The 18064-nt window shown below is 42.0% G+C and overlaps 1 protein-coding gene across 1 annotated transcript; it reads right to left on the reverse strand.

Moving 5' to 3' along the window:
- Nucleotides 1–534: 534 nt before the first annotated feature.
- Nucleotides 535–16733, reverse strand: LOC134320330 (dynein axonemal heavy chain 8-like). The gene is made up of 22 exons (XM_063001683.1): nucleotides 16550–16733; nucleotides 15645–15817; nucleotides 14913–15039; nucleotides 14356–14591; nucleotides 14161–14265; nucleotides 13052–13165; nucleotides 11805–11867; nucleotides 11081–11181; nucleotides 10785–10922; nucleotides 10458–10698; nucleotides 9620–9819; nucleotides 8092–8245; nucleotides 7849–8012; nucleotides 6642–6744; nucleotides 6461–6565; nucleotides 5044–5205; nucleotides 3709–3881; nucleotides 3459–3637; nucleotides 2403–2590; nucleotides 2058–2144; nucleotides 1866–1973; nucleotides 535–930 (listed from the first exon to the last, which is right to left on the reverse strand). Exons 1-22 carry the CDS (start codon nucleotides 16683–16685, stop codon nucleotides 679–681), a joined length of 3309 nt encoding a protein of 1102 aa, XP_062857753.1. The 5' UTR covers nucleotides 16686–16733; the 3' UTR covers nucleotides 535–678.
- Between the last annotated feature and the right edge of the window lie 1331 nt (nucleotides 16734–18064).

The raw sequence follows: 18064 nt of genomic DNA on the forward strand, positions 1-18064 counted from the left end.
ACACACGCGAGACAGATCACATATACAGTATATATTTATATACATAATATATATATATACTGTACATACACACATACATACACACACACATACATACACACACACATACACACACAGACACACATATACAGTATATATATATATATATATATACTGTACATACACACATACATACACACACACATACACACATACATACACACACACATACACACACAGACACACATATACAGTATATATATATATATATATATACTGTACATACACACACACATACACACATACATACACACACACATACACACACATACACACATATACAGTATATATATATATATATATATACTGTACATACACACATACATACACACACACATACACACACACATACACACACATACACACATATACAGTATATATATATATATATTATACTGTACATACACACATACATACACACACACATACACACATACATACACACACACATACACACACAGACACACATGTTCAGGTGAGTTTACCTGTATGAGCTTGAGGTTCCACGGCGGGTGATTAACGATTCCTGCTTGTTGCACTTGTGTGGCGACTGCAGCCTGCAGCTCAGCGTAGGTGCTGTTATCCAGCTGAATCCCAGGAAACAGGTCACTGATCAGACTGAGAAACAGAGGCTCGTCTTCATCCACCTGTAGCAGCACAAGCAGGGTGCATGAAGATCCCCAAAACCAGGAGCACAACGTGGGTCCTTTCCGTGGCGTCATTTAGTACTGATACTGCAATGGTTACGGTTCTCACCAGTTTGGAGAGGTTCATGTCACGCAGAACCCTCATCACGATGCTGGACTCAGAGTCTGAGGGTCGAGCCCGTTTCTCAGCTCCCAGAGTCCTCAAAACCGACAGAATGTTCCTCAACCCAAAATCATAGTGAACCTACAGAGAGAGAAGAGTTTATACATGAATATTCTGATTTACATTCTTAACAACAAGTGAACAGAATTATATACAATCCAGTATGAAAAAAAAAAATCCTTATTTATATTCTGTAACTGTTCACTGATCAACTCTAACTGACCAGATTTATTTGATCTTCTGGCTGCTCCATATTCGTGGTCACCACAGCAGATCTGGTGTGTGTACAGTCTTTACACTGGATGCCTTTTTTTATTTTATCTTGGCTTGGGACCGGCAGTGAATGCACCCTGACGAGTGCACCTCTCAATGGCTAGGCTGTTCAGCCCCCAATTCCAAATCCCCCAAGGCATAGCCAATTATATCTGTATCTGGATGCCCGACCGGCCGATAGCACCAAGGATCTCAGTGTTAGTGGCTCAGCGCAATTTACCACGAATGCTTTAATCACTTTTATCATTATTGTTTCTTTTTTATTATTTACCACTTTATCCTTTATCCAGGTCAGGGTCACGGTGGGTCCACTTTTTTAGGAGTCACTGGGCGCAATGCAGAAACACACCCTGGTCAGAAACGAACCCTCGGCCACCTTTAGCTTTGAGACATGGTCAATCATGTCTGTATGTAGACGTCCAACAGCAGCGCCGATTTAAACCCTGGATCCCAGCGGTAGTACGCTACGCCCGCGGAATTTACCCCTGCACCACCTGAGCGCCCATTTTGTTATTAATTATAATACAAACTGTATGAAAATATGTTTGATTTAACTACAAGCAAGCATTCAACATCTGAATTTGATCTCACAGATACACCACTGATCAATAATGAAACTGGATGAACTGCACATGCTCAGTACACTGCTGAGTCAGGAAGGCTGCGCGTTCCATCCACCTTTAATAATTAGGATGGGTGTTTCCATACTTTTGGCCATTTGGTGTGTGTTTGCTGACATGTACCTGCTTCGTGAGCTGCTCCTCACACAGTTTATAAAGCACAAAGAACTTCTGAGCCAGTATAACGTTCTCGATGAAACCACAGCTGGCCAGTTTGACTCTCATGATGATCTGAAACACAGAGGGTTCGCTTAGCTGAGCTTCTACAGAAGGGAAATGAGTTCACGTACCAGTACCAGTGTATAAAAACCTCACCTGTCTGTCAGGAACCATCATAGAAACGGTCCTGAACTGCACCTTTAGATTTTCGGGCAGTTCCTGGCGACCGGCGTAGCCCGGGTTCTATAACAAGACACATTAGTTTAAAGTAAAGGACGCCTTTAATCCTGCCCGTGTCATTCACTGTGTTTCTTATATTACTGTTCTTACATGACTGAAATGTCAATGTTGTGTTGAATGTATTTGGGCAAGATGTTGATGACACAACGTTCACTTACTCCATGTCCATTTTTATCTAATGATTGGCTTTTTATACCAAACAATCAAAGGTGCTAAAATATGGACCACACGTGTATATTTGAACATCTGTAAATACGTTACCATGGTAATAAAGAGTCCGAATTCGGGGTTCAGATCCACACAGTCTCCGTCGGTGAAGAGGAACTGAGCTTTGCGCTCTTTGCGAGCGCTCAGGACGATGTGGATCTGCTGTGCAGCGACCGACAGCACGGGCAGGTCGATCCTGTTAAACTCATCGAAGCATCCCCAGGACCCAGACTGAGCCAGACCTAACAGAAAGTCCTTTATTAGAGTGGATATACGTGATCGTTTTATCCTCAGTACCATTCTGAATAAAATCTGGACTGATGGCACACTCAGATACGTCTCTTTAATACAGACTTATTCTGCTGTTACACACTATATGGTCAAAAAGTGTGGACACCCCTCCTAATCATTACGTTTACATGTTTCTCTATACACAATACTAAGAGTGGTAAAAATGCTATATGCTATAATGTTATGCTATAAACATTTAGACAACATTCTGGGGAAGGTCCCTTCCTGTTCCAGTATGACTATTCTTCTGTGAACTATGCACAAAGGTTAAAGTCTCTGGTGTGGAAGAATTCAAGTATCATGTAAATCAGAGTTTTTCAAACTTTTTTTTAAACGTCTCACATGTTCTCTATGTCATGATTTTTACAGCAAGCCAGGCCACACAAACAATGCATTAAAACAAAACACAAAACAAATAATACTTCATTAATAAAAATGGTAGCAATCTGGTCCCACTGTGGTTTACGAGATGTAACGTAAAGCCTTCACAAGGGGGCGTTTATGTACAAGTTAATTTCTGTTAATCTTTTCTCTGCAACCCATTTTTTTGGCTCCCCCGATGTAGAACACCCTGAGCTCAATCTCACTGAACACAAGTGAGCAAAAACTGGAATGTTGATTGTAAGCCAGGTCTTTTCACCCAACATTTACCTACATGGACACAAATTTCCACATGCACACTACCAAAATCGTATAGAAAGGCAAGTCCATATTAAATCTAATGAGTTTGGAACGGGTAACCAATACGCTCAGGGTCAGGTGTCCACATACTTGTTGACCTATAGTGTAGCGCCGTGTTGACTGACTAAATAAAATCACCTTTATAAATCCTGCCCAGTCCTCTGAAGTCCATCTGGTCGGAGCAGTTAAAGACCACGACGTACTTCCCCAGGCAGCGGCCCATGTCTTTGGTGGTTTCGGTTTTGCCCGTCCCAGCCGGACCAGCAGGAGCTCCGCCCATACTCATACCTAACGCCTGAGCTAAGGTAATGTAACACCTGGGAGAAAAACATTATTGTTATTTCTATTGAATGTACACGAGGACCTCCTAAAGGACGAGTAGAAGCACCTGTCTGTAAGAGGAGTGATGACCAGCCTGTCCGTGCAGCCTAAAAACTCGTTCTGATAGATGAAGTCGACGTCCGTGATCGACACTGCGACGTGATCCTGATCCTCCCGGAAATAAAATCTGCTCTGCTTCAGCCATTCAAAGTCACCGAGGGACCTGATGTTCATTTTCACCTAACAAGCACAGGGCTACGGTTAATTCTATTCCTGATACAGACTACAACTGCGCTTTAACCTTGTATTTATTAGTATATAAAATAATAACACGCTGGTAAGGATTTACTGACGCTAGACAAAGTAAACATTCATGTTTGTATGGAATATAAAATGGGTGGGTAAAAAAGTGTGATGCTTTTTTGAACAGATAACATCACAGAGAGGAAAGAGATTTATTTCATCGTAAACTACGTGTGTGTGTGTGTGGTGTGTGCACACAACCCAAAATTCCTTATAATGGTCCTAACAACAACTGGCCGGTCAGAAAATGATCCAGAAGGAAGATCTGAGCCACCGTTTGTTCCGCACTGCTCGGTTGGGTGGAAAATCTTCTTATACACAGAAAAATTCATGAACGGATTTCAATGCTTGATATAAAACTCAAAGTAACATGTCTAGATGATTAAATGTTTTCAAAACATCTTCTGACTCCATTTTTACCTTTTTTGCCCAAGACTGTACAACAAAAATATAAAAAATGATGATAAACAATGATGTTAATTTAATAACTCTCTTTTTATAAGCCAGAATATAAAGATATAAAGATAAAATGAAAGGACTGGGTGCTCGGGTGGTGCAGAGGTCTATCACACTCATGCTGAGATCCAGATTCGAACCTCAGCGGTGCGAGGCGTCTACACAGATATAATTAGCTATGTCTAAGGAGTGTGGGGATAGCTGAAGTCCTGAGATGGGTGGGTTCCGGTGAAAGCGAGCCCACAGCGACCCTGACCAGGATAAAGATGCTGATAAACATGCCATAAAAGGAATCACGTGATTACAGAAGTCATATTCTTACCAAATCATTAAAAATGTCTCTCTGATGGACGTGGATTGTAACCAGCGTCTCAAACTTAACACGCTCGAACTTGGACAAGTCGTGAGTCGTCTGTGCTATCAGCGTGTTCAGCAGATCCAGAAACTTCTGGTTTGTCACAGACATGACCCTCTTGTCCTTCTTGGCATTCTGCAGTGCCTCCTCTGAGTCTCGAGTCCAGAGCATCTGAATGCCCAGCAGGCCCACCTGAAGGAGAGGAACATCACCGGTGCATGTATTTTTAAGGCTGTGCTATATGTTATACGCATTGTTATGATACGCACGCTCTGAGCTGTTGCGTACCTGAGCTTGGACCTGGTTAAGGAAGGTGAGGAGCTGGAAGTCGGGCTCATTAATCTGCAGCTGAGCTGCTTTTATGACTGAGTGCAGTGAGGCTTGCTGTTGCACCAGTAACTCTCCCAACCAGAGTTCCACAGGACCGCGCGCCATTACTGGTTTGTCCAGCTGGTAAACACACACAGCACATCAGAGCAGCTCCATCCAAATCAATTATCATAATCAACACAGAAATAAAAACTTTATTACTGGTTCTTCCTCTTAGTGAGTAGGATGTATATATAATGTATATATAAAATACCACACCACTAGAGGTGCACTGTTTATCTCTATCATCAATTTATTTCATTAACTCACAGGTTGCGAGAGTCTTTACTTCAGATCGTTCATTAAAAAATGTCATAACATAACATCAAATAAGGTAAGAGGCAACTGGATCTACACTGTATGGCCAAAAGTATGTGGACACCTGACCATGAGCTTGCAAAACGCCTCACTAAGGGCAGCTGTAGCCTAGTGGTTAAGGTACTGGACCAGTTACCAAATGGTCACTGGTTTAAGCCCTACCACCGCCAGGTTGGCACTGTTGAGCAAGGCCCTAACCCCTAATTGCTTAGACAATACACTGTCTAAAATAAAGTGACTTTTTCAGGTAGAACAGTCGCTTTACTAAGAAGCTTCTAGGGTTAGACTTTGTGGTATGTCTATGGGAATTTGTGTCCATTCAGTAGTACAGATGATGGCAGCATGTGAAGTTTCATTAAATTGAGCTTTTCTTCATGTAGGGGGACAGTCATGCTGGAACAGGAACAGGAAAGAGAAGTCCCTAAACTGTTGCTGCAAAGTTGAATTCATGACTTCTTGTATAATTGATTTATTACACATGTTATAGATTGTTGTGCCTAAAACACATTAATTAAAAGATTAGAAGGGGCGTCCCAATACTTTTGTCTATATAGTGTTTTTAACACAACAATAAAATAGAATAGAATGCCTTTATTTGTCATATATACATATACACACGTACAGAACGACTAAATTCTTTCTTCGCATATCACGGCTTGTTTCGGAAGCTTGGGTCAAAGCTGGGGTCAGCCATCGTACAGCGCCCCTAGAGCTGAGAGGGTTAAGGGCCTTGCTCAAGGGCCCAACAGTGGCTGCATGGCAGAGCCGGGATTCGAACTCTCAAGCTTTCAGTTGACAGCTTAAAACTCCACCCACTAGGCTCCCACTGTCCCAGCCTCACCTACCGTTGCCCTTTATAATCCTGGCTGATCACTAACTACGACTGATCTCTATTTGACGTGATAAGATGAAGGATTTTGGAAACATCACCCACCCCTACTTCTCATCTGTACTCTGTTCCCCTGTGTGTGTGGAAATAAATACAACCGCACACTTCTGAGCTCCAGCTGATACGTACGGGTACTTTCTCGCCCTCCTGAGAGATCACCGCCAAAATCTTGTCGTAGTCCTTGACATGAAACTCCACCTCACTGACGTTGTCGAACACTCCCAGGAGATGAGCCTGCAATCACGAGTGCAAAGATGGTTATGAAGCTGGACTGACGTGGAGAGCGTTTATACTGGTGCGCCGCTCGTACCTGGATGGTGTGAGAGTCACTGGCTTGTCCGAGGATTTCCAGTAAAGCAGGATCGGACACAAAGAAAAAGCGGGGGAACTGCAGTCGTTTCTTTTCCAGGTAGCTGTACAGAAACAGGTGAAGCCTGATGATGCAGATGTTTTGAGACAGCTGCTGTCACATGTGCTTAGATAAAGCCTCACTAATGCACGGTAATAATACAGGGTTTTGGGATGAGGGATGTGTGGACAGTGAGGAAAATAATAATGTGAGTGTTTTTGTTTGTTTGTTAGCATCAAATCAGTGATTTGCTGACATTTTCTACATTCAATTAAATAAATAAATAAATTAATTAAAAAATAAATAGGACATTTGCTTTGAATTGTATGTCCAGGTTTAGTTAGTTAGCACTGATCTAGTGATTTATCATGTAAAAGACATGGCTCACACTGTGTTCATGCCTACACAGATGCATGCTATATGGCCAAAAGTATTTGGACCGTGAGCGTGTTAGACATCCTATTTACATTTTCAGCATTTAGCAGACGACTTCATCCAAAGCGACTTACAGTACAGTCTACAGTCTGAGCAATTGAGGTTTAAGGGCCTCGCTCAAGGGCCCAACAGCAGCACCCTGGCAGTGGTGGGGCTTGAACCAGCGATCTTCTGGTTACTAGTCCAGTACCCTAAGCGCCAGGCTACGGCTTGCCCTATCTAGTGACCTCTGTGTGATATTTTAGCTCGAACAACAGCCTCTGTTCTGAAGTATGGGAATTTGTGCCCACTCAGTGATAAGAGCATTAGTACGACTGGGCATCGATGTTAATGTTCTGGTTCATCCCAGAGCTGTTGAGTGGGGCTGAGGTCAGAGCTCTGTGCAGGACACTGGAGCTTCTTTGCGCAGTCATGCTGGAACAGAAAGGACCTTCCCTAAACTGCTGCTGCACAGTATTATAGTTTTATATCATGAATTTCAGCGGTTGTGTCTGAAACATGTGAATCATTTGAATAATAAGAAGGGGTGAAACCAGAGTTCTGCAGACCTAGGTTTGATCCGTGCCTTTGGTCAATGGGCAATATATAAGCTGGTTCAAGCTACACCACTGCCACTTGTTGCTTGATATACATCCACCATGAGAAGTTTTGTATGTTCTTCGCTTGTCCATATGGGTTTTCTTCTGCCCTGAAATAGATCGACACCCTGTACAGTGTGGGGCTGTGTTCATACCCTGTGAGAGATTTCTGGCAGAGTTCAAGCTGCTCCTGCAGGTGAGGTAGAAGCTGGCTCATGGTCTCATCTCCCACGCAGCACTGCACCACACTGGGGATCTCATGGGCTCTCTGCATGATCTTTATCCATAATTTATCGATGTTCTGGAAGCGCTTCGCTTCCTACAAGGTAATAATACGTAAATGAAGCAGTTCATGATTACAGGTGAGTAAACATACAGGCTGCAGATTAATGATGTACCTGTGGAAGCTGCTTGGCAATGTCTCCACCCACAAACACGGCCTCCAGGTACACCCACAGGTTCTGAACAAGCAGCCACTGCTCGATGATGTCTGATGATGTGGAGAGCTTAAAAACCCAGTTCTGGATGTCTTTCTTAAAAGGAGTGTTGTATCTATGTACAGAGAAATCAAACAGAGATTACCAGTCGCTGCCACATCTATTCACCTGCCAGTGGCTGAGTCTCATATAGTGCTGCCACGCTAAGCAAATCATGAGCAACGCTAGTGCAGGTGCTTCGGCCAGACAACGAAGGGCACAACCGTACAGCTGCAATGAAACCTAATGTGCCTGTTGGTTGCCCAGCCAGGTTGGTAGCACCACTGCCTGGGATTGAAACAAACTGGTTCGATCGATTACAGCTGTGAGTGTTGGGTTGTGTCCCTTCCTTAAAAAGAGTTTTTTACTAGTCAAGTAAAGTCACATTTATTTATATAGCGCTTTTTACAATAAACATTGTCTCAAAGCAACTTTACAAAGTCCGGGACCAACAGATCAAAAACCCCTATTGAGCAAGCCGAGGGCCACAGTGGCAAGGAAACCTCCCTTAAAAATACAGGAAGGAACCTTGAGAGGAACCAGACTCAGCAGGGACCCCCGTCCTCTTTGGGTGGCCTGGAGGATACTTTAAATAAATAGAATTTACACAAATCGTACAAACACAAAATTAAATTGAACTACACAGTTTCATTTCATTTTTACCATTGCTTTATCCTGGTCAGGGTCTTGGTGGGTCCTGGAAATATCAGGCGCAATGCAGTAACACACCCCCGACAGGACGACGATCCATTGCAGGGTCCTGGCTACCCCCCACCTCAGGCATAGCCAATCATGCCTGTATGTAGACGCTGAACTGACCGATAGCACTGAACCCTGGATGCCAGTGGTAGTAAGCGAGCATTATTTACCATACTTTATTTACCATCATTTATTTGATAATTTCCTTATTTTTTATTTTATTCTACTCTATTTTCATTTACTGTATTTACTCTACTTACACTGTACTGGAGCTGCTGTAACACTCGAATTTCCCCCATGGGGATCAATAAAGGAATCTTATCTTATCTTATTTACCCATGTGCCACCCACACAGAGCGCCCACTACACAGTTAAATAAACTTTAGTTTGATTAATTAAGTTCAATGAAATACTAAACTAATTTACCCTATAATGAATCTGTAGAATCATCAGAATTATGACTTGCACCCCTCAATCTACCAAAATTACCATAACAAAGAAAGTTTTATGTGCATTATGACTATGCTCCAGTGTTTAAACAGACAGAAGTCATCACTGTTTTATTTGTTTAAGCTTGCTAAGCTTACTGAACCCCTATACATCCGTATAAAGGAGAATAGTCTCTATATTTAAACTTCATCAAAGCAATGGTCAAAGCAATACCAAAAAATCTACAAAGTGCTAGTCTAGACTGTTATTTCTAATGAGAACATCAGTGTGTGAGACATGAACAGAACCTGATGAAACTTACCTGTTGCTTAGAAGTGATCCAAGCACCATCAGACTGTCCTCCATGGCAGTGATGATTTCTGCCGTCTCAGCTCCTTTAAGCATCAGCTCTCCTCTGCCTTTAAAAGCCATAAATGTGAGCAACTGACTGTACCATAAATCAACCACCTGTGCCAGCTTGGCCTCGATATCCTTCTCCTTTACTGCTGAGATGCAGATGTCCTAGTGTGAGGAGAAAAGTAAGGTCATCATTATAACACAAGTCTCTTTCAAACCCTGGTTAGACTAAGCATGACTTTAGCACAGGGATAGCTTAAATGAACCCAAAACAATGTATGTCATCTAAAGAGCAAAAGACACCAGTATCTACATACACTGACCAGGCATAACATTATGATCGCTGACAGGTGAAGAGAATAACACTGATTATCTCTTCATTATGGCACCTGTTAGTGGGGGGGGGGGGGGGGGGGGGGGGGGGGGGTGTATTAGGAGGATCTGAGGGAATTTGACAAAAGCCAAATTGTGATGGCTAGACAACTGGGTCAGAGCATCTCCAAAACTGCAGCTCTTGTGGGGTGTTCCCGTTCTGCAGTGGTCAGGAACAGTGGTAAACCGGCGACAGGGTCATGGGTGGCCAAGGCTCATTGATGCACGTGTGGTCGGATCCAACAGACGAGCTCCTGTAGCTGAAACTGCTGAAGAGGTTCATGCTGGTTCTGATAGAAAGGTGTCAGAATACACAGAGCATCACGGGTTGTTGTGTATGGGGCAGCAGAAGGGGGGCCAATATTAGAAAGGCGGTCATAATGTTATGACTGATCAGTGTCTACATACACAGAGCCTCAGTGTAGCATTACCTCTATGTCTTCTTTGTGTTTCAGCAGTGGGGCCTCCATTATGTTTTGAAGGCAGAACGTGTCCGAATCCACGTGAAACTTGTGCTGCGTCAGGTCAGCGATGCGTTCCCAGTGTCTCTGCTTCATCGCTCTGTGAGCCATCATCTCCAGGAGAGGGCACGACTCGCTGAAGTCATCGATCCTTTTCTTCAGATCTAAAAACGCCTGCCAGTCTCTCAGTCCTTTGGGGAGCTTTCGGCATCTGAGTACAATTCAAAACACACAGGAGTTCTTACAGTTCTGAGAGGAGCTGCTGCTGTAACACTGTGCAAGAGTCGCGACGGTTACCTGGTTTGGAATTCTGAAAGCTCCGTGTTGATCTTTTCAATATCCACTTCGGTCCAGAGGATTTCGTAATAGCCGCTGATCTTATTCATAACCGCATCGTAGAGGCCGTACAGCTTCTGAAGAAGCCCGAGCTCTTTCCTAGTTTCAATAACATAAGAGAGAGGAACACCATTATAATAGAATAGAAAAGTGACACGGGAATAATACAGAATTGTATGCATGTTTTAGGCCAATCAGCAGTGAGCATCATCATGTTTCTGGAGAGTGTTTACCAGACAGTGACAGACTGTAATTACCGAGCTTTCTGTAGAACATCATATTCAGTGACGGGCAGGCCGAACAACTGTTCTCCAGAAGAATATGTGGTGAACTTCCTCCACAGGTTATCAAACCCAGTCTGAGATCAATATCAGAGCACGTTTAAGGTGGAATAAAATTATATTTAATATAAAATGGTTAGATGTACAGTCGGCATTAGTCTGGCTGATTTATATATATATAATATTTTGTTTATGCATTTTCTCCCTTTTTCCCCCCTTTTAGCGCGTACGATTGCCCGATTGTGTCACGCTTCCTCTCCACCAATGCTGACCCCCGCTCTGACTGAGGAGAAAGAAGCTACCACACGCCCCCTCCGACAAGCGGGCAGCAGCGGTATGCATCTTAACACCTACACTTTGACGAGTGCAATGCGGATCAGCACTGTGTACGGAGAGACACACCCTGACAGTACTCTTTTCCCATCTCTGTGCAGGTGCCATCAATTAGCCAGCAGAGGTCGTAATTGCATCAGTTATGAGAGAGAGTCCCTATCCGGCTTAATCCCACCTGAGTTATATTCCTAAGTATTGATTACAGTAAGTTTTTGAAACAGTTATAATACATTTGCTTTTGAGTGCATGTCTGGGACCACCTAATGTCACATGAATAATATTTATAAGTATAAACGAGCCGAGGTGTGAGAGATTTATATAGAAAGAATAATGAATAAAAGCATTTTGAATTCTGCATCTGTCATACCTGGAAGATTTGAAGTCTGATGCTGGCCTCCTCAGGTGAAATGCCTGAAACATTCGGGCCTTCCTGATATCAGACAGACAAGGAACCATATATGAATCGCTAAGTGTCATACAACAGGTTATTAAAGCAATAAGCCACGAGAGGCCGTACGTTACTGTGATTTTAGCACGGGGATGACGTTTTTGGTACGACGCGAAGCGGAGTGGCTTATTGCTTTTATAAAACGGCGGTCAACATAAAATATAATAAATGATGTGAGGCGGTCATAGGTGTGAGTTTATCGGGGATTTTACAACGGCTTCGAACGCGGCTCAGCCAATCAGATTTTAGGACCGGAACTATCCGTTTTATAATAATATTCTTATGATCGGCTTTCTTCTATTTATTCTAATCTAATGTGATTCTCACACACTTTGGTCGGTTAATATCACTGGTTCAGTTTTAAATTCACAAAACCATACCAAAGCCACAGCCTAAAGTGACTCGAGGACAAAAAAGCTTATATGAGAGCAGAAACACTGAGAACACAGAGACAGACACAAGCACAAACAAAACAAAAACGTCTGGGCAGCTCCGCCAGCAAGTGTAACTCAGACGATCACTGCAGGAACCAGACAGGGGAAGTGAGAAAACCATCAGCAGCAAACAACCAGAAAGATGACATGCCACACAAGGACAAAACTCAAACCAGACAATTATCTGTACATAGTTGCTGCTTGTTCAGATCTTTGGCTAGTTAATTTAACCTGTCTGTTTTTTTGTCCAGATATTTTTTTTATTATGGCCGGGTGGTGTTTAAACTTTAGTTTGTCTTTATTTTAACAATGACTAGTGACAAATACAAAAGCAGAAACATCAGAGGTGACAAAACATATTCACTTAATAATGTTTATTATTCTTATATTTGCTCCTTTAATAGATTAATTGTGTAGGTATAATTACTTTGTAATTGAAGCTGCTTGCTTATATACAGAAGAATTAACTTTTAAATACATTTCAATAGTTCTTAAATAAATATGTACTTGTTTTATTTGCACATCATGCTTAAAGAAAGTGTTTCAGTTTATCTGCTAGTCAGTGTCTCATTGTCTGCTGTTTACTTCAAACAAAAAATAAGATGATTTATTTAGTCAATTGCATTATTCTATTCCCGAACTCACTTAAATCCCTGCACCCTTACAATTAGATGGACTCGGGTCTGAAACAAAAGTGTCAGTGTGGCCCTCAGGAATGAGTTGATTGCTCACCGTTTCATACTTCTGGCCGAAAGTCATCAAGTCATTCTGAAACGTGCCGACTGATTCCAGGAGATTCTCTTTCAACTTGGGCTGCGCACTGACCAGTTCATGCTGGACTGCTCTCTGTGTAGGGGTTTTATATAAAAAACACATTAGACTTCATCTAAATGCTGTCCCTTCGTCTCCCACATGTTTCATTAAAACACCAGAATATGTAACATGGTTTTAGAAAGAACAGAGGACTCGATTTCAAAGCAACGCTTTAAATGGTCTATAAGGAGTTTGGTATGTTTTCCACAAACATATCTCATGCAAGTAAATGAGAGGGTAAGGTAGTCAGGGATGCCTGGTGATGCACTGGCACACTGTTTAGATGTATTTCCTGGGTAATACTATACTACTGGGTATAACTATACACTGGCAAGGCATAACATTATGACCACTATCAGGTGAAGAGAATAACACTGATTATCTCTTCATCACAACACCTGTTGGGGGGGGGGGCATATTAGGCAGCAAGTGAATGTTTTATCCTCGAAGGTTACATTTCAGGGCCAAATTGTGATGGCTAGACGACTGGGTCGGAGCATCTCCAAAACCGCAGCTGTTGTGGGGTGTTACCGGTCTGCAGTGGTCAGGAACAGTGGTAAACCCGGCGTCAGGGTCATGGGCGGCCAAGGCTCATTGATGCACGTGTGGAGCGAAGGCTGGCCCGTGTGGTCCGATCCAACAGACGAGCTACTGTAGCTCAAACTGCCGAAGAAGTTCATGCCGGTTCTGATAGAAAGGTGTCAGAGTCGACGGGTCAGGGCTGTTTTGGCAGCAAAAGGGGGACCAACACAGTATTAGGAAGGTGGTCATAATGTTACGCCTCATCGGTGTATATATTTCATATAAGCTGGACTGCAGTTAATAACACACTACTAAACACATTACTTAGACCTAGGGCATCACCAGCAGTGTTTTCACTGCTTTCCAGAGCCACGGTGACCCTGACCAGAATGGATAAATGATTGAATAAATGTTTAAATGAAGGAAGAATCAGCCATGAATCATCTGTGATGGATCTTTCATAAAGACAGACACTGTGGAATCTGAGTTGAGAATGAGGAACGTACCTCTTTGGACTGCAGTTTAGCAAAAGAGTATCTTAGTGTATCCACACCCTCGGCCTCCTCCTTCGTCACTTCCACTTCAAACTTGTTTAGTATAGAATAGGCTTCCTAAAAACATCACTAATCAATTTCATGTCTAAAATAAACCATAGATTAGTAAGATAAGGATTAGAAATATGGCTTATCATTATGTCGGACCTCGATGGGCCCCATGGTCATGTCCATTATAATTTCTGAGTCCCGGATATTGGACAGGGCTTCCATAGCGAATCTCACGTCGTCCAGGTCAGCTATAGGGCGTGAGAGTTTTTTTTGCTGCTCACTAATGAAAGCGATCATGTCCATCAGCTTCTTCTTGTATTCCTTTTGTACGTACTTGCACAGCATCAGTTTCCAGGCTTTCGCTTCCACACTCAGGGACATCTTCAGTGGAGCTACAGACATCACCAACACAAACAACAAGCATGTGAATAAATGAAGCAACACTGTAAAATTCTGTAGGATTTAAGGTTATGACTTCAGAGTCTGAGCTGAACCAGCCGTATGCACAGAAGACGTGGAATAGGCGTACCTGGCACATCCCAACCCTAACTTCAATCCACCTATTTTTTCAATATTTAACAGTGCAATATAATTATATTAAACAAAACCAGTGATGCACTGCAGCTTTGATGACATTAATGTGCCATTTTTCACACATAACACATAAAAACCTCAACTGTAATAGCTAATGTGAATATTTGGTATTATTTTACCTGTTGACAATTCCATTCCACCTAAAACGACGATGGGCGTGATGTCCGCGATCTCCTGTTCAACCGTTTCATAGTGTAAAATTTGCTCCTTTATCAGGTATAGGTCGGGGTTGCTACTGATGAATTCCTGACAGAAAACACAAACATGCGTTTATGATTTCATATTAAACAAATGTACACTGTTATAGTGATGTCTTTAAAATGTGATTCTTCAAAATTTGGGTGTTTATTCCACTTATAATCACCATTTACAAACTATTTTCAATCCTCCTTAACAATGTAAAAAACTCCAGCAGAATATCACATTCTATCTGTAACAAGTCCATCTACTGGGAGCTATAATATGGCTAACAGAGGGGGCATGAAGGCGCAGATCAACAGCAGTCACCCGTCACTCCAGTAGGAAGTGTTTCCATTCATCATGGTTTCTTATTCACAGATTTGTCGGCTCCTCAATCATGAGGCCGGCACAATATTTGGAAACACCTGCCGCCTGAGTATTACTGTTGTATTACCGCTGTATTACACCTAACAAAATGTAAACATAACATGATCTATTCAGGTGGCACATCGGTGCCGCTGAGAAAGTGAGAGCTGCACAGTGACATGGACTGATGACCTGGGTTTGATCTAATCAATGTCTGTGACAAATTTAACATGTTGTAATTGTTTATCCAAGTCCAGTAGTTTTGTCCGTTTTACATTAATAAGTTGAGTTGAGTGTTGAGCTACCTTGACTTGGTCGTCTCGGTCCTGATCCCAGATTACTTTGAAGGCTCTGAACTGACTGAGCACATCTCCGGGCTGTTTACCCAGGAGGTTCACCCCTGACATTAGAAGTCCTACAGGCTTGCACACATTCTTGTTTTCAGAAACACTCTGGAAGAAGTTCCTCAGCCGCCCAGCTAGAGAAGAAATTTCCATTTAAACGTTTTTAAACTCAAAATGTCGGATGCTTTCAAATGTTAAAACGAGGAGAAAAAGTTAATAATGTTTTATTGGAATTATTTCACGATCTTTATTTAACATTCACAGCCTTAGTGCTTTAAAAAGCTGTGTTAGCCTTTATAATCGATTAGAACCAATTAAAAACATATTAACAAAGGCGTGTACATTATACTTTGGTTTACACCTGGTGCCCATGCTGCCACACAGATGAAAAAAAAGCCGTCAGTATGTCGTAATAACGAGAAAAGTTCATTTCCTTAAATGCTGCGTAGCCGAACCCAGCTTGAAGACATTTAAGATGCTGTAGCTTGTAACCTTGTAGCTTGCTGTGCCGATCAAGATTCTCCATTAGGAATAGTGCATGTCTAAGATATGTGAGCGGTTTTTACGTCTATATAAAGACTAAGATTTAAGAATCCTTCGCAGTGTTTAAATAGTGATAAAAATATCATCTGTGCTGCTCAGTGACACCAAAACTCATGAAGTAAAAAAAGCATGAAGTAAAATTTGATTCTCTTTATAACAACATACTGACATTTCTTTTCATCTGTGTGGCAGCAATACGCTTCCGGACTTTACAGTACAGAATATGTCTTTCTGTTTTTTGCAGGAAACAAAACAACTCCAAATGCATCAAGCTGAAGGGAAACCGTGGAAGATTCTTAATGATTGTTAATGCCGCCTCTTACATCCAGACTTTCCAACGTCGTCTGAGCGGCAATCCTGTTTCCAGCATGCCACGCCGCGGCTCACCTCCAGCACCAGATGCACCAGGTGAATGATTGCTTGCTGGATCTTATCAAGACTCGGTATCATCACCTTCATCAGAACACAGAACTCTCAATGTGCTTATGGTTCCAAGATTCAGTAACAGCACAGAGTAAAGCATTAGTAATATAAACACTTACCACATTGGGTATGGTCAGGTGGATCTCAGATTTTATTAAAGTTATCACCTCATCTGAGACACTGGGATGGCCGCCAGATGAGCTAGAAAGAAAAAATTACTGCTTTAAATGTTTTGTGTATTTTTTAATGATTTATTTACATGGTGAAACATGTTCATTCTCACCTGGAAATAAACAATCTTCTTTTTAACGTGTCCAGAGACAAACATGTGGCCTTCACCAAAGCGTCCAGAAGTTTTGCGCTGAAGTGAGCATACAGTTCTCTGCACTCCTACAAATAACCAGGAAAATAAACAGCAGGGCCATTAATGATTTAAATCTAAAAATGATTTAAATGTAATTACATTGTTTTTAGGTCTCTTTATCACATGAACATAAAATTGTTATTGTTTGTTTTATACATGGTATGTTTTACATCATAACTGGTGCCCTTGCAGGCCAAACAGAACTAGGTGGAGATTGACGGTGTGGCTCGATTACAGAATAATGTCTTTCTGCCTTTCCAAATCTGGTCGGGAGAGAAGGCATGGAGGTGCAGATGGTTGCCATTGTTTCCGCGTAACAGACAGTCACCTGCGCCTGGTTGAACTTTCATTTGTTCCAGGTGGAGATGTTTCTTTTTATTACAGTTTCACACTTACAGATTTGCTAGCACCTCTGTTGGATCAGATTTGCCAGCTCCTTGTTGGAACTGTGAACTACTTGTGATAATAAAAATAAAAATAATAATAAGAAGAGAATGCTGTTTGCTAAGCAGAAACCAGATTGCTAGTGAAAGCGATGCAGAAGTGTTACTGTTGTGTCTGATGCTCCACGGGAAGTATGAGTACACGATGCACATCACTGTGTTGCTTACCATTTACAGCTAAAGGTTTTGTGTGTGAGACAGTAATACGGTGGCTTCAGGGTATTAGTGGTTAACATTTCACTTGGTGCATTGGTATAACAAATATTAGGTGGAGCAGTGGTCATTTACTTTGGCCTACTATTGCTGAGATCAGGGGTTCGAAACTCAGAGGTGCTACCAGGCAGGCAAGCATCTACAGTGGCATGATTGGATATGTCTTAAAGGGAGATGGGTAGCTGAAGCCATGTGATAAATTGACATCCTGTACTTATTTAACACCGTCCTTGATTTATGTAGAACATGGGAAGCTCTAACTAGAAGGTCTATATATATTATATACATATATACATATATATATCAGTTTGTTTTACAGGCAGTATTTTAGTTATAGATTAATCTTAACTATAGGTGAAGTATTTATTTTAGCTGACAAATAGTGGACCCAGCAT

The sequence above is a fragment of the Trichomycterus rosablanca genome, chromosome 9 (genome assembly GCF_030014385.1).
Source record: "Trichomycterus rosablanca isolate fTriRos1 chromosome 9, fTriRos1.hap1, whole genome shotgun sequence".
Classification (NCBI taxonomy): domain Eukaryota; kingdom Metazoa; phylum Chordata; class Actinopteri; order Siluriformes; family Trichomycteridae; genus Trichomycterus; species Trichomycterus rosablanca.